At 37.2% G+C, this 21,413-nt stretch overlaps 1 protein-coding gene across 1 annotated transcript in view; it reads left to right on the forward strand. All coding sequences in view use genetic code 11, as the record gives it.

Moving 5' to 3' along the window:
* Window positions 1–242: 242 nt before the first annotated feature.
* EGR_01967 (hypothetical protein) overlaps window positions 243–21,413 on the forward strand; it is a gene marked incomplete at both ends in the record, with an annotated part of 21,727 nt that continues 556 nt past the window's right edge. The window contains 7 exons of the mRNA XM_024491216.1: window positions 243–512; window positions 4,093–4,288; window positions 5,623–5,746; window positions 10,141–10,331; window positions 11,125–11,223; window positions 13,515–13,918; window positions 18,724–19,139. Coding sequence (XP_024354359.1) covers window positions 243–512; window positions 4,093–4,288; window positions 5,623–5,746; window positions 10,141–10,331; window positions 11,125–11,223; window positions 13,515–13,918; window positions 18,724–19,139 — 1,700 coding nt within the window. The remainder of the gene's footprint in view (window positions 513–4,092; window positions 4,289–5,622; window positions 5,747–10,140; window positions 10,332–11,124; window positions 11,224–13,514; window positions 13,919–18,723; window positions 19,140–21,413) is intronic.

Below are 21,413 nucleotides of genomic sequence, written 5' to 3' on the forward strand. Positions count from 1 at the left end.
TACGGCATTAGAAGTACAAACCCACAAATCTTGTCCTTCGCCATTACCAGCCCCTTCACCGTCTGGTAAAGGTAATGGTATTTGCGGTCTATTATTTCCCCAGATATTCCGCAGGCCCTCTATATTTTCCCATTCCCAGCACCGCTTGGCAAACATACGCACGCACACATGACCATCTTCGAATCTCCTTCATGCGTGCCTCCGTGATACCTTATCGGCCAATCAGCGTCCAGTGTGCTAAGATGCCGATGCTGCAGCCGCAACTACTGTTAATGCTGCGTCTGCTGCAGCATATCGAGGGAATATCAGCTGATGTCAAGGCATTTGGGTCCGCAGCAATACTGACTCGCAATATCGACGAAATGGTGAATGTGGATCCCCACAAGGTTGTGTGCTCACAATTGCCTGGAAATTACTCGGTGCATTGCAATAATAGACATCTGCGTGTGTTTTGGATACCACCGCAGGATGAGAGTGGAAACTTCATTCGAGCTGTCCCTACGTTTAGGGAGGTAGGTTAGAGGACTTGAGTTTCTATTCATCTTCCACATTGTACACAGTAGTATTGGGACTCATTTTATGATTCTTCAGCGTACCTTACGTTATAGTTAGTACTGAAAATGAGTTCTACGCATTGTAACACGTAATGTCATGATGCAAGGAAATTCAGGAACTCAGGTAATGCTTTGTTCCTCCACAGCAAAACATGTCGATTGTTATTATTACATTAACGTCATCAATAATTGGCTGCTTTTGTATTCTTCACTTCTTTTCTTATAAAACGTAAGCAAATCGTGTCCAGAATATTTAGGTTGAAATCTCTGTGCATACATAAACGTCAGCGGTTTTATTGGGTAGACTTTATTGGAGTCTTGACATATCCATCATCCTTCGAGGTTGTGTATTTTGCTTATTCGATGTCATTATACATTTCTAGCATTAAACCTTTCTTGATTTTATAGCAAAGTCCCAGCCTATTTTTGTAAGTTACTACTAATTCCTAGAAGTTTACCCAGGTTTTCTTAGAAGATTGTGTAGTTGATGGAATAAGTCGATCAAGGTGTTTAGAGCTTAGCTAAGGAATATATAATCTTATATCAGTAAAAACTGTCACCAAGTTTTTGTTTTATATTTGATACTAAATTTGCTTGAGTGTAATCAAGGCAAAGACCATTATTATTTTCTGCTTATACTTTTTTTTTAAATATTTTATGACATTGCTTTCATTGTTATTAATATTCGCTCAGGTTAAGTCAGCCCTTTATCCGCCAAAGGGAGGATACTTCTCCGTTTATTTCAAATAAATAATAGAATTTAAAAAGGGAAGTGATTCTAGTATTACTACCTTAAGTTTTAAGTACATTGGATTTCATTTCATAGTATGGTTGGTTTCTATACGGTACTACTTTGTTTGCAGATGTTTTCTCAAAAAATTTTGAGGGCGCCAATTTGCTTAATGTTGTTTGTATACTTCTCCGTTTAAAGACCAATGCATCCTTATTTAGTTACGTCTGTACTACCTAGTATCGTGTTATTTTTGTTGTCAGCGTGGTGAATAGGAAATGTTTTCCACTACACTGCCTAAAGGTCAATTGTGGTGGACTAGAAACCACAATACAATAATTACGTTGCCACCTCCTGTCTACCTTCCTTTTTGACAAAAGGGGAATGCTTGCGTTTGCCTTGTCTTTTTTCTGGAACTAATGACTAATACGACATACCCTCTCTCCCTTGCCCTCTCCCTCTCTGCGGTTTAGATGCAGTTGTCCAGTCTCATAAAATAGGCAAATAAACATGCAAGAGGAAGTTTCTGCAACTCTGACCCATGTAGCAATTGTTTTTCATATGGCTCTGCAATTTATGTTTGCAACTTAAACACTTTAAATAAACACCATCACTTAAAACTACAAGTGGTCTTTTTTACTAAAAATTCTGAAAGAGCAATGAATGATTACGCCTGTTTAGCCCTTCCTTTTGGTTGTAACTTAAGCAAAACAAGTTTTCATAAAATCCCACTTTTTGTTTGTTTTTTTACAAGCAACTGCTTAATATAGCTTGAATAACCAAACTTCCCTTAAAATAAAGATGCTTTGTATACTACCTAATAAACACCCGGCCTAACCGAATTTTTCCTAAGTTTGGAAGCTTGATTGGGAAGAGAGTATTAGGCAGTTCCTTTTGCTTAATCAAAACTAAATTTTGCAGCAGTGTTTGTGGTTGTTTGAAAGTGTTTCCGGAGTAAAATAGTTCGCGGTTGGAAATGTTTTTGGTAGACAAAATAATATACTGTTCACAATAATTGAAGCCTTGAATTTGCTTTAATGATCAAGGAAATAGTTCACTTTTTAAAGCTTTAAAATTTGCCCTTTGTATAATGGGTCCGGGTCCGTAACTCTTGCAAATTTTTAAGTACATAAAAATTCTTAGATCACCAAAGAGATGAAAGCAAAATTGAAGCCATCAATTTGGGTTCACCTATTTTCTAAACCTGCAAAATATTATAAGATTCTTGTTTGTTCGAAGTAACCTTAAACTTGAGAACTGAGAAACGCTTCGAAGCGCTTAATCATATTTAAAAATTTTTGCCACTTAGTTTTGTATATGTACAACTTCATTCATTAATTTAGTTCTGTGGAGTGGTTTCAAACCCTAAAGATATTAGTGTCTATCTTGTGGTCTAGAAGATGTACATTAACACTTCTTGACAAGTGTGTGTTGATCGAAGGGGTTTGCTTAATCAAATATCATAGCACTACCATTTACTAGTATGAGAAGTATTGAATGACCTCATTGGTCACACAAATCACAGATGAAATACTTGCACAAACTGAGCTTTGTTTGGCCTGTAAAGATGCTAGACAATGTAACAGAATTTGTAAAGGTGGAATTTGAACAAAATTCATACAATTGAATCGAAGTAGCAATAAAAATGCATGTGATTGCTGCGTGTGTGGACGCAGGTATGTGACCAAAAGGTGGGTTGCGTATGTGCGACCACTTTTGAAATCTACTAGACCATCCCGAGACGCACTTCCCATGGTGACACCTGAATTACGCAAAAAGCGAATTCCACCGGAACACCGATTAATCACAGCGGTGGGAAACTTCGAAGCCCCTAATTTCATTATTCTCACTGTTTTAAATTTAAACAGCTTTAATTGAAGGCCTTCACTCTGGAAAAGGAAGGTAGTTGAAGAGTCGCTGGTTTTAAATTGGTGACTAAAGTGGTATTCAGACAGTCTATCTGGCGCAAATGTTGGTGTATCTAAACCAAACCTATTTAATATACTTTAACATAAACTAAAGTTAAGGCAAAATGAGTGCAAATCCTAGGCAATCCTAGGTAAAAAACCCACTTACTGCCTGGTTTTTACATTTTTGTTTAGTTATGCACATAAAACGCTTTTGCATTCTTTGAGGAAGTTGCTGGTGGCTGTCTCTTCACTTTGAAGCTTATTTGAAAGCATTTAGTCATACGTTGTATTGCTCCAAGTTAACGGGAGGAAGTAAAAAGGATTTTGGTCAAAATGTGGAGATTTGTGACCCAAATTCCCAAAGAAGCAAGAATACTACATCTTGATTCCGATTTTAAGTGCATTAGCTTGAGTTATCATTCGCATGATGGGAGACATGATCATCTTTGAAGTTAAATAATTTTAACAACCAGTAAATGGGATGAAATGCGTATGCATTACCCGAGGGCACTACTCACAGCAAGACACTAATATGAAAATTCATCCCCACTGTCATTGATATTTACTGCAGTTGCAATGTATTCAGGGCGTTACTTGGTTTAATTTTAAGTGTAATCCATCAGATTCGTTGAAAGATCATTTCTTGGTAGTTCATTAACATAGTTAATGATCCCAAATTCCACAGTTTTTAATGGCCACGTACAATTGTTCACCACTCGGAAAGACTTCCAATATTTAAGCAGTTGTGTAGGAGTCTAATCACACATATCTACATGTTATACTTTTATCAAGCCGCAAAAATGCCGTGTTTTATTTTGACATGTTTTAATGTATGTTCCAACACGATTGATCAAATTCCCATCCACTTATCGCTTTTGTTCTAATTTTTTAAAAAAAGGTTGGAAGTCCTCGATTCACATCTTTCCCCGATCAACTGCGTCCACCCGGAGCCCAAGGACGCCACTATGACCGCAATGGCACCCGACCGAACACCGTTTACGAGTTCGGTCTGAATTACGTCACCGCAGAGGGAGTTGTGGCCATCCCTCCCCATGGCAACAAGGACTTCCCACGCTGTTTTTGCACCAGTCCACGTAGGTTACTCATTCTGACCCTCCTTCAGGCTGAATCAACTTGATCACCATTTGTGGATACACATACAGTTTCATTCAAGCTGATGGGGATGTTGTTGATTCTAAAGTATCAAAGTTTTAGCCGCACACCCTTGGAGAAGTTATAGCCACTCTTTGATAAAGACAGGTGATCTTGGAAAAGCAACGCTAGAAGCCAATTCATCTATATTCCAAAAGTTTTTACTATCACACTTTATTCTTGGCTCAAGGTATAAAAGGCAGCATTCAGAATTCTTATTTTGATAATTTTGAGAAAACCTATAAGACGTTAGTGGTGTTAAAATAAATGGTTCCATAAATGCAAATTCCGTTCAAAACATTTTCATTTCTGTTATGGCTATGAACTTCAGGTTCTCTCCCCAAACTAATGACTGCAGTTTATTTGATTTTAAAGTAGTATGTTCGGCACCTTTGGTAATCATTCTTCATCATCTTTATTTAAATGCTTAAGAAGCCAAAGCATGTTAGTAGCCTCTTAAAGTCCTGACAAATATTGAAAAGCATTTCGCTGAAGTCGTAATTAAAGTGAGAAAAGGCAGATCCTTTCAACGGCTCTCTTGCTAACACATTATTTCAATAATACTGAAAGTCCATACAAGTTCAAAGCATTCAAGGCCTACCCCACCTCCAAATTCTGGACAATTCGTTCGAAGTTAGCCAATCTAATAGATGTAAAGGAAGTATATTTACTAAGAAGGTAATACTTACAAAGATAGGTTTCAAAGTATAGATTTTATGCTACTGGCAAATTTTTTATGGCGAACTGATCTTGTATTGGTTTTATAAGTTTTATCAGTAAACCTAGTGCTACGCTTGCCCAGAATTAAACAAAAGCTTTCACGAATAGGTTTTGTTGATGACAAGAAAGTAAGTGGTCACAAGCTGTTAGCACTGGTTTTAAATGCTTGCTGTTCATACAAAGGGTCTCAATGTTTGCCTCTTTTTCGAGAAAAAAATTGTTAGGTCTTAACATTTTGTGCTACTGAATGGAAACTCTTATTTCACTAGTTGTTCACAAACTGATTTCCTTTCCATACTACCTAAACTTCAGATAAACTATCTCTCGTACCCCTAAGTAACAAGGGCTAAACAGTCGTTGCTTTTTAAGTTAATCAAATGCAAAGAAATGCTTTGGTTGGGCACTTGCTTACATATTTGTTTTCCTTTGAAATATCACACCCACAATCTTTTTGTCTTTCAGTAGATTTTGGGTTAAAATAACGCAGTTCCACAGTCAATATTAAAATGAAGCAGTGCAATATTTTCGTAACATACTTAACCATTTAATATTACAGCTGATGCACCGGAGGCACCAACAAACTTTAACTGTCACTATCTCCACAAGAACGACTACGCCTGTGAATGGATGCCTGGGAAGGACTATGGAAGTCCCATTGAATACTACAAACTGCAATACAAGTATGTCAGCACTTGTATTAGTAGAGCATCGAAAATAGTTTTGTGCTTTATACTTCTCTATATTTATGAATAATGCAACATGCTCCAGAAGAAATAAGCAAATGGCCGTATGATGGGTAATGTGCAACTCCCTTAACACGTTTGTTGTTAGTGTCCTATATGTGCGGAATACCTTCTCCATTAGTTTATAGGTAGCTGGTTACACAAAACTGTATGTTGCAAAAGACTGCATGAGCTTAAAATAATAAAAGTCATGTAGGATTTTATTAGTTAGAGCATAAATTTTAGCATATCTTTTGTGGATCATTGTGACTGATTGGTACTATTTTGTATTCCCATGAAAATATTTAGAAACCGTCTTTAAATACTGCTAAATAGTTTATCCTCTATTTACTAAATTCAGGTGAATCCTGATTAATTTATGGAAAGTTGCGTAACTAACGGACAATTTGTGTTGTCATTTCACTGCAAGTAAGCCCTTTCTTGGGTAGCAAGTAACTACAACACAGCCTGACAGGCAGATGACAATGTCCACGCACACCTGTCAAATGCTCTCTATGGTCAACGACCTTGCTTTGACTTTGGGCCTTATTAAAGGATGGAGTACTTTACACTCAAAATGATGAAATTAGTTTGTGACAGCAGATTGACCTTCAAAAGTAGTGTGAAATAGACTATATTGTCCTTTTAAATGCAGATCATTCAACTAGGGGATTATGCCACTCGTTGGAGCTATATTAATGCCTGATTAATTCAATAAAAACGAGCCCCCATATCCTTTAAAATGGATACTGGATGAAGAAATTGGTTTATTTACCGATGTAAGCTTCTTTTTAGTCAAATCAAAATTTTCACTGTTTGCAAGTTTAATATAAATGCAAATTTGGTAACCACATTATACCCCAGTAAAGTGGATGCATATTTATCTTGGCTTACCCCTCCCACACTTTTGTTCTTGTTATGGTATTGCTGAAAATTATTTAAGTGGAATTTAAAATTGCATATGATAGTTTCAACTTACTTTTCATAAGGTAAAAACTGGATGAAACACGTATTGGACAAACTTTTCTGATCTGGTTTCTTCTGGAAATCCTAATTTAACTCCCCAAAAGTAGTAGTTCCAAATTCACAATTTTTCGTCAGAGTAAATGTTTACTTTTCTGGTTGCCTCTAGAATTTAGATAGTTGACTTTATCCTCCAAAGGTGATGCTCTTCATAATCACTTCAATCGTTGCAGTGGGGAGATTCTATGATAATCCTTACTACTAACCATGCATAAAAGAAATTTTATGTTGAAGCCATTTTTTCTTGACATCAGAAGCCCATACCAAAACTGTTTTTATCAACTGCGTGATAAATCCATTCTTAGTTCACCTCTGCTTCTGTGTTTTTTATCCGGCGGAAGCCCATAATTCACACATTTCAAACTCTGACTAAGGAATTTGTAAACGCGTCAAGTTTACACATTGAAAACGATGGTGTTATTCCTCATTTAAGATGTAATAATGCTGAATTCCTATCAGTGTCAAACAAAACCCCTCAGTCAAAAAGGGAACCTCCTTTCCAAAGTTTGTTTGGCATCAAAATCGTGGAAAATGGACCCAGATAATTTTTCCCCTTTTTGTACTAATCATGCCATTTACCAAGTTAATTAATTCCATGCCAACATGCCGTTAACACAAGCTAATAACTACTACGAAAAACAATCTGATTACGTTGAAAGGTTCCTAACACCTTGAACCAGAAATCTAAATCCATTTCATCTTTGTTTTTATACCCATCAAATCTCTTTTTCTACTCTAAACCGGTTGATTTTGGTTCTGTGTATAAATTTTCCGGAAAAGAAACAGGTAGAGACTTGCAAAGTCTAGGAGTTATGCTGTCTTCCTTAAAAAATGCCATTAGAGAATCGTAAGTACAAATTTAAAACAGGCAGTACAATAGTGAAGGCTCAAGGAGGAGGCACATATTTTGCCGCCATCATATGTCGCTCCCTTTTTAAAAACGCAAAAAAAAACTGAAAACGACACTGACAGTGATCTAACCCACTGGCAAAATAACCTTTACTTATATCGCCTTTTTTGAATGCCTAATATCTCACACCTTCGTTAAACCTAACTTCAGAATGTGAATAGTAAATTGTTTAATTTCAAGGGCAAATAAGCCAATAAGTTTTACTATTATGGCTTGGCAAGCTGAGAAATTTTGGCCAGTGTCCAGCTGAGGAAGTGAGGGGCTAATTCCATAAATGTTTAGCCAACGTATACCCTGAAGTTAGAAGTCTATCGCTGACTTAGGATACATTACGGCGTGCCTATTTTAAGTTATATTTTGCCCTTGCGTCATTGTCAAATTAAGCTTGAATTTCGAATAATTTTGACAACTCATTAGAAATATCAATTATCTATGGTATAATTTGCAAAATTCGAATCGAATTTGGCTCAAAAATAACCTAAACATAGAAGATTTTACTGTTATCGCACTAGAAAGTTGACTAAAATGAATATTTAATAGAACGCGAATGTTCATTTTTTGCGTGACCTAAGCAATGAAATGACAATTATTATTTAAATCCAAATATGTTGAATTTGGCGGCCCAACAGCATTCTTGATTCAGTAATTCAAGCCATGTTCACTTTTGGTTCGATGTTACTTTCCATTCGAACCAAGATGATTGCTTTTGAGACCAAAATAGTCCAATGAGATTTGACAAATCGCAGGCTGTAAATTCGTTTAAAACTGTATGACACATTATATAGAAGTGCTAAAAATAGTGAAAACTGCTATTTTTCGTATACAACTTTAAAAATCTGTGTCTAACGTAAGCTCTACTGTTTGGTCGGGGATTGTTCAAAGCACCCAGGCTCACTTTAGTGACTTATGCTATGGGCAAAAAGCATTACAATATAGCCGGTTTCCGTTGGAAAAAAAGGCCTTAAAGCTAAACTTTTCCTTACGGTATCATTCCACTTTTTATGATCTCTCAACCCCAGAAATTAACACCAAAAGGAAATAGCTGGTGAGGACCATGCATTCATTCCTTCATAAAGTTTATCACTCAACAATAAACCAGCCTGAATTTATTTGCTTAAATGCAATTAAAAGCGCCAGAATTCTGGTGGGGGCTTCGTAACTTTTATTCGCCCTCTACTAGTTGATTATTTAAAGCAAAATGCAAGTTTCTTGATTTTATATCTTGCAACTACAATAAAGAGAGTAGCATCGACTGCAAAAATAAAGACTACAGATGCATACACCATTGTAAATGAGAAAATTATGAATAACCATGGTGGACCACTTTTATATTTCCTTCAAGACTGTGATGACTAGGTTATTTGCCGTGATGTGCCATTTTTTTACACATGGTGCTAGTTTGAGTACTGTCGAATGTGATGTTTCTCATTATTCTATAAACCCAAAATCCACTAGTAAAGGTGTATGGCGCCTTAACGGAGTTCGAAAATCAATTTTAAAAGTTTGCAGACCTACAGTTCCAGCTATTATTTTGGTATGAAAAGCAAAACCTGTTGTTCTAATAAAACCCAAAATAAATTGATCCAGAAAACTGGGCCAAACGCATCACAATCATATGTAACAAATGTATCGCATATTTTTTGATGAATAACCTGTTTCCTGGTTCCGTTGTGTCCTGTGCTAGCACAGGACAAATACGAAAAATATGTGAAACAAGATATGTTTTGAACGACACTGTAAGATTTTTTAAGTAAATGCAGCCAGAAACATTGGAATAATCTTTTGTATGCAAGATTTGGCCTTCATTAACCTACCTATGGACACTCCATGGGTTTCATTTTTCAGCCAATCAAATATGATCGTTTCTCATAATTCTTGATCACGCGACTCGCCTATTTTCCATCCTAAGGTCTACAGGTTTTTCCATGGACAGTCCAACTTTAATTACCCTGCTTACGTTAAGTAAGCTTTTGCTGATAGACTAAGGGACTATATCATGCTATTTATTATCAAGATAAAAAAATTACTACTACTTTTTTATTTGCTTTGAATCGCAAAAGTATCTCTTGAAAAACTATTTTGCTTTTTAGTGCCTTTGAATACAAATTGCCTTTCTCACCGAGGTAATACTATGATGCTGCCAAAATGGAAAACACAAAATGGGTCAAATTTATTTCTTCGTCAAGTGCTTTTCAGAATCATAAGACCTAACACAAAACAGATGCATCACTACTACAGATAATTTTATCGTATTAGACTAAAGTAACTACTTGGTATTGAAAAGCCTGTATGTTATTGATCTTAAATTATGATATTCCGTCAAAAAGCACTCGTCTGGTCACAACCATGGTCTTAAAATACCCCAGTTATGCGAGGCCTAAAGTTCCAAATTCCAAATTTTACTATCTCCTTTGCTAAGGGCTTACAATTCCTCCAACATGGACAATCCCAAGTGGGTAGATTTGGTGGAGGTGCCGGGCTCCCTAACAAAGGCTAACGTCACCCTACCCATTCGTACGCCCACTGAGGTGCGCATCAACGCCATCAACGCCGTGGGACGCAGTGACATCACGGGACGTCTGGTAAAACCTCCGCTCTATTACCACACAGGTTGGTTACGGTGTTCTTATTTTGTGCCCACAATGTTCTTTCAGTGCATTGTCGGTATTACCCACATTCATGCATTAGTTTGTTAGTTCGTCTGCTTATTCTGGCGGCCCACACGTGATGATTGTTTGGTGACGTAGCATGTCTGTAAAAGAAAAGGTGAAAGCAGGAGGTCGAGAGGTTGGATGAGTGAATGGATGAATGCGGAGGTTGAAATTGCACTAAACAAACATCGCTATTTTCATTAAGGGAGGGGTTATTGATGTAGGGTACAAATCAGCAAACCATATTGGTGGAAGTAAGGAGATATGTTTGTACGGTGTTTACAGTGGGTGTGATTGGGTTTATTTATTTATACTTAAGCAATGGGGAATCTTGACTGATCACTTTCCTTTTGTCCTACATGGAATGCTAGCAGTTCCTAAAGATACTAGTACCAATTACTAAACCAGTGGCAGGTTTCCATTTCCTATAATGCATTATTCTGGCCTAATTACTTTACTGAGGGAAAATATCTTCTGAAGTGTCTGTTTTGAGGTATCATGAAAAACCTGAAAATATCAATTAAAAACACCATACCTTAGTACAATACTTGCCAGTTTAAGTCGAGACATCTAATTTTGTGCGAATTATTTCAGTACGCCAAGAAATAGTGTACTACTATTTATCTACTTCATCATGGGTATAATTAACCGTGATCGAAATACATGTAACTCCTTGACACATCAAAACGATAGTTGAAGCTGACTTTTTTTATGAATAATTTCAAGGCTTTGTTTTAATTATATGATTTTAGAAAAGGGTTGGAAAGCCGCTGATGTTTTTACTTATGGTACAATTGGCCTTGGAGTCCTGTTTCTCCTCATCCTTCTTGTCGTTCTCATCATATTCAAACGTGAGTGGTTCATCAGGTGTTAAATAACTCTTTTTGTATTTAAGCCGAGTGAGCTCCTCTCATATTGAACTTTATTTAAATGAACTGAGCATAATTAAAACAATCTATTAATGCAGCTTGCTTAAAATGCTACATGAATTGCTTCGAAGAATTATTCAAGCTAATTGGCTCCCATCTATTTAAATATAGACAAGGAAAGTTCTTCCAAAATACAAAGAATAAAGGACAAAAGGTGAAATAAATACATAGCTATGGGCATGTAAATAAAGATACCGAATTTCATGAAAGAATTCACCAGAAATGCAGCATTTAAAGAAGTTTTGATGTGCTGCAAAACGGCTCAAAACAATCTGTTTTTATTAAAAGAACGCTTTTCTGAGTAGTAATTATGCTATACCTTAGATGTATTAAGAGTAACTCAGCAATTTGTAATTTATGTTAGCTGATTTCGCTTCTGCTATCCAACTTTTGAAATTACTAGGTCTTATTATGTTAACCACTATCCAGACCCATTTTTCGCGGTATCACTATAGCTTATGCCTTACATGCTGCAGTTGACAACTCTTGCCTAAAAATGGAGTGTCTGCTACTCTAGAATAGGAAAAGCTGCTGTTTTGTCTTTTTTGGATATTTTTTGCAAATACCTTATTCCTATTCAACCATTCTTATACAAATGAAGCAGTTTCACTTATTATCGGAGCCTTAGTTTGAAATAGCTTCTTTATGAGACCTAGATTACTTCAAACTGTCATAAACATACAAATGACTGGAAAATAACTGGAAAAATGCTTGGTTTGGGAAGTAGTCTACAAGGCCAATCCTTCCTGGACACAAATGGCTTAGTGTTTTGTACTTTACTCTTTCCAAGGATTCTACTAACAAATCGATATCCATTTCTTAGGAATCTAAAATGCCTTTTTCGGGATTCCGCTCAGCCTGCCTTTACATTTTTCATGACACTTGAATGCTTCCGTGAGAGGCCATTAAGTGATAGTTATTCTGTGATCTCTAGTGGCCATTTGTCTTAACCGTCGGCGCTACGACTGTCTGACTGCCTCACAATTTTTTAGCCGAACTTCCTTTTTTTCATTGCATGTATTTCGAAGCCCTGACTTTTGGCAGGATCTACGGCTCTCATCCAACACACACTCGAATATTCGTAGCCGAAGTTGAATTGTATTTAAAGAATTCATTTCTCATTCAAAGTGGAATTCGCTGCAGTTATTTCCAGACCAATTACTACTGACCCAGTCTTCATTTGTAATCCTTTTTTTTAACATTTTTCAAGCCAACACTCTAAAATTTCGTGTTGATTAATGAAAAATACTTCCTGAAGAATGCAGGTTTGTGCAATTATTATCTAGGTAGATTCGTAATTTCACAGTTATTTCAGACAGGTTAAAGAGCTGGATGGGGTGTTTTTGAGTAATAAAAAAATTTGAACCTTTTTTTTAAAATATTAATACCTGCTTAAGGGCAGGTCGTGGTTTTCATTTATGCCCGGAACATGTGCAACAGCTGTTTCCTATTTTCTGATGGATTTCTGGAATGTATTTCTAAGTGGCCTAGAAGAGGGTTACCAAGAGCTATCCAACCCGCGGTTCCATAGTTAATTTACTATCAGGAGAAGATAATGAATTATTCTGGTGCATGATCTGGTGCTCTCAGGACTGCAAATCTGAGCTTGTGTTTTAATAGTGTCTACTTGCTGAATAAATGGTCTGATAGATGGGACCCGAGAGGATTGATTTTAAAGTTCAGTCCCGTTGCTTATGGCCGTGGCTGAACAAATCTTATACTCTGGTGAGATGACCCTTTTTTCCTGGCATCTTATAATCTCTCCAGAGAACACCCGTTTTCTTTAGTATGTTACACTGGTAAAATTTAGTGCGGCAGAATCATTGCCTGGTGAAACGGTTAGTTAGAGAAAGCAGACTAAAAATTTAACCAAATCAGCTAAGCTTAAAGTATACATCTAACGGCGCTTCATGCGCCGTTTCAGATTAACTCTACGTTGTCCTAGTTTCAGATAGAAAAACAGGTGTTCCATGTTTTTTAGATCATTAGCATTCTGGTTGTATAAAAGTTATCATTTCTCACTTATTTCTTTTAACTGGAAACAGATATTTTTGTGATGTAGAGGGCTTTTCGCATAATTTGAGTAAAAATGGTGAATTTGTGTCATTAGTTTGTGATGACGTTCATCAGACCAAATTTTTGCATCATACACGCATAAGCAGAAATGTACTAGCTTTACACTGCTAGTCTTGAGAGCCTCCCGACTCTTATAGGTCGCCAGGCCTCCTCAAAGGGAAGCAAGTCATCCTTTCTCATCAATTTTAATCGCGGTCGAGGGGGCAATGGCGGTCAAGTGCGAATGTACAATGGCTCATTGCAGGACAACAGTTTTGCGGCTACAAAAACTACAAGTTTAAGCGGTCCACCATTTGATATTCTCTCCTCCTTTGAACCCGCTTGGAGTCAGGAGGTAAACTCGCTCTATGGAGCAGGCGTGGCCATTTCTGGTGAGACTAACGAAGCCCTTCTTAATCTCAACTTGATCCCCGCTTCGCAGTTGCGATTTTTGCGCTATGTTGGATGTGGTGCCTTTGGGAAGGTCTGGGAAGGAAGACTACTTGTTGCAACATCTGGATGCCCGAACTCAGAGGGTAAATTCGAACGGGTAGCCCTCAAGGTGAGACAATACTTTGGATGGCTTGCAGTAAATATGATTTACGAAAAAAGCTTTATTTGCTCCAAGTATGCATTGAACCACAAGCATGACATATTTAGCTAGATTTGATTACTCATTCTGTAATGTATACGTCCAGTGATCAAAAGGAATAACTGACGTTAACTCTAACAGATTTGCCATCAGTTTTCTTATTTAAAATTTAAGACAAAACTTGTGTAAGTCTGGATGAGAAAAATGTAAAAGTGATCAGAGACTTGTGGGTCACTAAAATGTACAGTAGAAACAAGTCCCATGATGCCGAGATGGTGCCCGAGTCGGTGAGGAAGTGCTCATCCCAAGCAGACATTTTCCTCTTCTACAACATGATTTCTTCTCTTACTGTAATGTGTGATTCAAAGTTTTTAGAATAGATCTTTGTTGATTTCTGCCCACAGTAATTAGGTGCTAGGGATACTTTGGTTTTTCTCCATCTATGCCAACACTGAAACTTTAAGTAAGCCCAAAATTTCAGCATTCCAAATGCAGACTGTCAGTTAATACTTTGAATTTTTATGACGGTTTACTTCTTGCTAGCACTCGTAAACTGTGTGGTAGGAATGATTTTATTGTAGCACGCAAGGAAAAGTGAGGCATTTATTTTAAAATATCAACCAAATACGTCTACGGAGAGTCATGTCTTCTTTTTATTTCAAACACCTGATAGCAGGTTTCAACTGGTTAGTAAATTGCAAACTCGGTCCTGCTTTCAGTACATCTTTTTGCCTCTGAATAAGATTTAATAGACTGTGAGCATCGTATGTAAATTACCCAATCACCACTATAACATATAAGAGCTCATTTGTAAGATATCAAGTTTTACACAGTACAAGTAGTGTTTCCAAAAGATTTATTATCCTTAAAATGAGTGGATAAAAAGTGTCTTTAAGATTTCAAAATGAAAAAATGCAGCGCTTTTGAAAACCATGCATTTACTTTTGAAGCACCCTTGTTTGAACGTAAAAAGCCAGATATCTAAGAATTACTTGTTCGTATGGTCAACTGCTTAGAAGCCGCAGAATGGATATCTCTCCCTCCAATTTTCCCTATGTCATACTTTGAAGATATTACACAATGCGAATTTTCCAGCACAATCCTTCCTTTCGTGATCATTGTGCATCTAAGCAACGCGATCATTTCGTGACCTAATAAATTATTTAAGGTAGAAATTCAAGGATGTTATCTCTTAATTATGCATTTTTTAATTGATCTTAGCGTAGTCTTTTAAACAGAAAACTATTTTTGGGAAAGATAAATGACACCCACTAATATACAAGACCAAATCTCGTGACCTAGGTGGCGATTGATTTATCTTTAGCTGTTGCAAATGCTTACCGGGACAGTTTTAGCCACATGGTGCAACACTATCGTCAATGCTTAAGATAAAAATAGAGGGAAGTTTGAAAAATCCCATGACTCTGCCAAAACTTTCCAGGGGAATCCAACCATATTTAACTCCGAAGACGCGGTCATTTTCAGAGTTTGGGTGTAAAAATATTGTGTTCTATTATATGGTTGTACTAGAAGATTTTTTACTTCTTCATGGGTAAAATATGCCCTACTTACTAATTTATATAAGTATACAGAAATTTCCTACAATATGAATGCGGCTTTAAATTCTGACCTTACAATATCAATCTCTACTTATTTGTTTATCTAAAGTTGGAAGAAGTGCTTATTTTTCACAAATAGTAACTATCGTAAGAAGCCTAATCATAAAAGGCTCTTATTTCCATTTAGAATAGTAAAAATACTTGCTACTTTGGTGTTGCAAAATGTGTAAAACAAACCTTAGGTATTCAATAAATATATCCATTCATCTAAAATTCTTACCACAGCTTTGAACTACTAATAATATAATTGACCAATTCTATTTAAATTTTCCCACTATCTCCTCAGAATTATCGCGTTAATTCATAAAGTCTTTGTGAGCAAGTATAATACTAATAAACAGTGCATGAGCTCACAGATACCTCCGTACACTCTTGTTTTAAGTCTTGTTTTTGGTTAGGCAACAAATCACTTCTTTAAATAGTAAAATCTGCCTTTGAGCACCTCAACACCTTGTATTAGCCTAATGAACGGATCGTGAGGAGTTTTAACTACCCCATTACCCAATATAATTTATGATACAATTTCTCTCCATCCAAGCCTCACTTTCTTAATCCTTTTTTGTCTAACGTCACTATTTAGCAAAGGAGGAAAACTCGGTCGTGAAGAGATTTAGAGAACAAAAATTAATATCCCCACACCTACATGATTGGGGACGAGGCAATTTGTTTACGAAATCAGCACTGGGCATTGCCCAAATGAAGGCAGAAAGAGGGAGGGAGCCGTGGGAGCTAATTATCGCGTGCCCCACTTGCTGCTACCTTGGCATTACCACAAATTCCTGATATTTCCAAGTGGTCTACTCCTCCTCCTCCTCCTCCCAATTCCGTGCTTTGCCTCGACGCGAAGGCATTCCAATGGTGGCTCCTATAGCCCTCAGTTTCGCACCCTCACGAGAATGGCATTTAGCCAGAGCCCTTCTAAAATGTTATCTATAGTACGCGCGAGATGAATAAATCCACGTCGAATAGTCTGCGATCTAGATCAGTGAAGCACATCATTTCCTTAAGGGAGAGACTAGATGATCAAATGGGGTGGCATTTGTGCACTTCTGACGGCCACCATTTTATTCATTCATCATGGGGGCAAAATCGCAGGGCGTGCAGGTGTGCCCCACTAAGAGGACTATCATCAAATACATCCACCATCTGGTTGTAGGAATGCGGGCGTGTTTGTATGTCTGTGCATTTACTTGATGAACCTTTTCACCAAGCTGCGAATTCCCACAGCGTTTGGACCTCATCATGGGGATGATTAACGGTCTGAGTCATGGGCATGACTTAGCATTTCGTCTAGTTGGGAAAGCGACTACACCTTAAAGCAGGTTTCTGTCCATTTTTCCGTGAGCCGCAACGTTTACTGCATAAACTATCATTTGATCCAAGTTTGTTTCAATTTTAACCAAAAGGGCATTCTTGATAAATACTGTGTCCACTTCTATGTATTACGTTCCGACAACAATTTGGAGTTTTTCTGTGTTAGCTGATACAACTGCGTCAGATTTATAACGTTGTGTATTCATTGTATTCAGCGAATCTAGAGTGTTTATCACTATGTTTTGATTGTGCAAATGGATAAGTTAATGGGCAAAATACGAACTCACACATCGCTTTTTTGGTCTCCATAAATAAATATACCTTTTACTCATTGCTACTTAAATCTGAACACCTCACCTTTGAACAACAGGCTGAAATATAGTAGGGGTGTTGGAAAATGTGTGGAAGAAGGGATGGGCTCCTAATTAGGGCATTCAGTGTATTCTCATCAAAGCGCTATTCTGGCTATTCGGCAATGATTTATCTGCTTATGGAAGCTGCACAGTCTTTTATTCTACTAAGTGTAAATATAATTTTGACAATTTACTTGGCGAGCTCATATTGATATTCCTGTCAGAATGGGTGGAGTAAGCTCATGATTAGCAAATAAGACTGACTTTAGGGTTGTTTTTGCCTTGCAAGTTTGTAAATTTTTCTATGTAACAAAATAATTTCTTGGATTAGACACCGACCCCAACTGTTATGCTTGAGCTATCTTCAATGCTTGTATATCTCCAGAGATCAGATGGAGAGATTTTAAATAACCCATGCAGATTGCTTAGGATAATGTACAGAATTGAGCACTCGTTCACTAACTTCCCTTCTATAGTTAAGATCTTTAGGTGGTAGCTGCCTAGTATGGAGTTCTTTCAAGTTATTTATGCCTCATTATAATCTTTCATTCTTAAAAATGAAGCCTCTTTACGCGACGGCCATTTCCTTAAGTGGTAAATTCCAACTTCATAGAGCTATATTGAAACCCATTGCTATTTTCGTAATACCAAAAACATAATTTGCAACTCCTGAGTCCATTCAATACATTATTACGGAAGGAATTCTCCACCTAATCCATGCTGATTTATACATCCATATAAAGGTCGTTGCATACCTTTTGGATATTTGTAGAATAATTTTGACTTGACCTTTGGCAGTCAGTAGAAAAATAGACTTCACTGTTAACGCACAAGTGAAATGAATGTTCCAGTCAATTTTGCATTTTTTAGGTATCAGTTCCTTAACATTATAAAAATTACCCATTTTTATGCACCATCAACTTGAAAAAATGCAATTAGTGGTAAAATCTGGTCTACAGAAGCGTGATTTCTCCAGTTCTTTCTTAGCTCTTTTCGTATACGTTTGGCTTTGGTCATATAGGCATAAACGCATTGCATAAGACTCTCCTTTCATGAAAATTCAGTAAAATATTACTCTGAATTTACACTCTTTTTAATTGTACAATGATTTTTACGCCCATACACACATTTATAAGTACGTTTTAGGTCTGGTAATGCCAAGAAGAGAATTATTACTTAATGAGTGCATCCTATATGTTTTTACCTAAAAAATTCACCACATTTGATTTATTCGTTGCGATCAGGAGCATCTATCGCAATGGATTTCACAGACAAAATTAGAAGGCAACAAGCGAGTTTATGCCAGCTAGTTAAGACTGGACAAATTCCTTAAGCATTCAAACAAGAGTTAAGGTTTGGAAATCAACTCTTTTTAAATTGAACTCCACATTTTGCTATAACTGTGAAATAATTTTGTGGCAATGCATGCTACTCAAATACTTCTGAATATGACTGAATGACTGAATAGCAAACTTCATTATCATTGTAGGTGCGCAATGTCAAGTCCCTGTCTGAAGCCGAATTTAGGCGTGAGGCACTATTGATGCAGCGGTACCAACACGAAAACATAGTTCGTTTTTACGGTATCTCCATGGATTCTCCAAACCACCAGTGCCTTATATTGGAGATGATGGAACAGGGCAACCTCCGTGAATACCTCCATCGCTCTAGACCTCGACTCACCCCGTCCCAAGCGGAGCACCTCTCTAGGCAGGAGCACACAGCGCGTAGTGATAGATCAAGTCGCCAGACTGAGACGACGGAAGCTACTACTGGAGAGAGCATGTGCAGTGGATTGGGTGCTGTTGAACTTCATGCAATGCTGACTATTCCAGACCTTATAAGAATAATGCGTGACATCGCTCGAGGGTGCCGGTATCTCGAAGAACAGCACTTTGTACATCGGTACGTTTTCTCGTTCTTTTAAGATTAATTAGTCATTCATTGGAATCGGTCTAGGACAATTGCTTATGGGATCGGGTCATTTAGTAGCAAACAGAAGGACCCAGGGCTCAGTAACTTGAATGGAAAGAGCAAACCTTATCCCATTGTTCGAATCGCATTAGAAGGTAAAATCTCATTTCATAAATGACACAAATATCATTTAGTTACAAAGCACCCTTTGTCTTGTTAGGCCTTACCCTCAGTTCTCAAAATACTCACACTTCTGTTTCGACCAAAGCACAATATTGCGCTTTCTCTTCAAACTACACAGTAGTGGTCTTTTTGATGTGCATTGATCCAGACCGAACAATAAATAACAAGAGCATTTCACATGACAATTCTTTCATGTAAGAATGTTGGCTCGGAAGCGTTGTCATTTAATATAGAGCACTATATAAATTAATGCCTTCGGATTGTGTTTAATAATCAGTCCTCTTTCCTATTTTGTTGTAATTCCAACCTTGTTCAGGCCTCCATTTGGCTTATTCTCATCTTCTTGAAGCTCAGAAAGGTGTCTATTCCCATAGTTTTCATTTAAGTAATGTGAGCAGCTTGCCTCCATAACTTAAAAGTGGGATGAATGGCAAAGTTAGAGCGCTTCTGTGACTGTTGTTGGTCTCCGCATATACAGCTATCTACAACAGATTTCTGCCTTTGGTGACTTTAAGCTTTGCCTGTAGCGAGTAATAAAGTCAAGTGTATACTCACTGAAGCAGGTTTTCTCAACATTGGCTGGAATTTTGAACCTGAGCCATCTAGTGTCCAGGCTGATGCACAGAGAACTAAAAAGTTTCATGTCACTAAATATGCAGTCAAAACGATTCTTTTTTTCTCTTCCTTAGGCCATTGTCATTGGCGCTCTGTATATCTTTCCTATGTTCCAACCACTTCTAAATTAGGTCGCTTGATTGTTCTGTAGTGTTAGAGACCAGATGATGTTCCACAGCGCACCCATAACATTTACTTATTTATTTCTTGGGAGAATTTGCCTTAAAGCAAAATAATTTTTTTGGAATCCGACATGAGAATAGCTGTCATATAAAATTAAGGCTAACAATAACTCCCCATTTATAATTTTGTGTCAACTCACTCCTGCCCATCCCTTTACTTGGTTTAATCAAAACTTTTGGGAAGGCATGAAGGTGTGTGGTTTTCAAACCTTCCAAGGAAGCATTGTGATCCCCTTCTTCCACACCTAATTTCACTCTATTAGCATTCATTAACCGGAGTTTAAGAAAGGCTTGTTCCCTAAGATTTAATGACCCTTTTGATGTAAGTTACTGAATATCAGTCAATGCGCAGCAAATGTTTTCTACCCAAATTCTTATGCCTTGATTTACAGTCAGTAGACCCTAGATTACCGGCCCTTCGGAGCGGGCTGCCCCACCTTACCCAGCACTGTCACCCGAGAGCGTAGACCAACTTGCGGGAGACTGAATATGTCAAGTATTTAAAATATATGTTTAATTACAGTTTGAAATATAAACCAAACAAATGTGTGGTTGCTGATACTCGGAATCGCAGATAGAAATGCGCCAAAACAGCTGGTGATTTATTTCACATTCATAAGGTTTTTGTTTTCCAAATGCTTAGTACAAATCATTGCAATTAAGTAGGCATTCAAGGTTCCGATTGTAAGGAAAATTAACACGAAATTATTAGTTTTGGTCATTTTTAAGCAGCATATTGTCTAAACCGACGAAATGCAGTCCCAAATACTATTTCAGTTGACTGAGGGCTAGGTAAATTTTGCATTTGCAGAAAAAACAGTTTTTCGGGACTTGTCATTGTTTGATCTGTTCTTGAGAACATTATGAGTTTTATGCACAATGCAAACGTCAGCAATTCTGTTAGTGCTGGCGAAAGATAAGAATAACCCAGATTCCTTTAAGTGAAGCCACAACTATTGGGACAGGATTTGTTTTGCAGGACTCTTGTTTATAACGAGAGAGCAAATGAGCTACTTATCCTTTGAAGCTTCAAAACAACGTTGCCATAATAGCACGTAAGAAATGCTCTAAGATCCACAAATAGGAGATATACTGAAAATGAACTCCATGAACAATCCTGGGTCCAATCACCACGCTGTAGTCAGAGCAAGGTAGCTTTTATTTCCATCATATTAATCCATATTAGAAGACTTACCCAAATCTGAAAAATAAGGCCTAGAGCTAGCCAAAAAGGGAAAGATAAAAGACATTGACTTTTACAAGATTACCCATGATGAATATATTG

Source organism: Echinococcus granulosus, assembly GCF_000524195.1.
Source record: "Echinococcus granulosus chromosome Unknown EG_S00008, whole genome shotgun sequence".
Lineage (NCBI taxonomy): Eukaryota > Metazoa > Platyhelminthes > Cestoda > Cyclophyllidea > Taeniidae > Echinococcus > Echinococcus granulosus.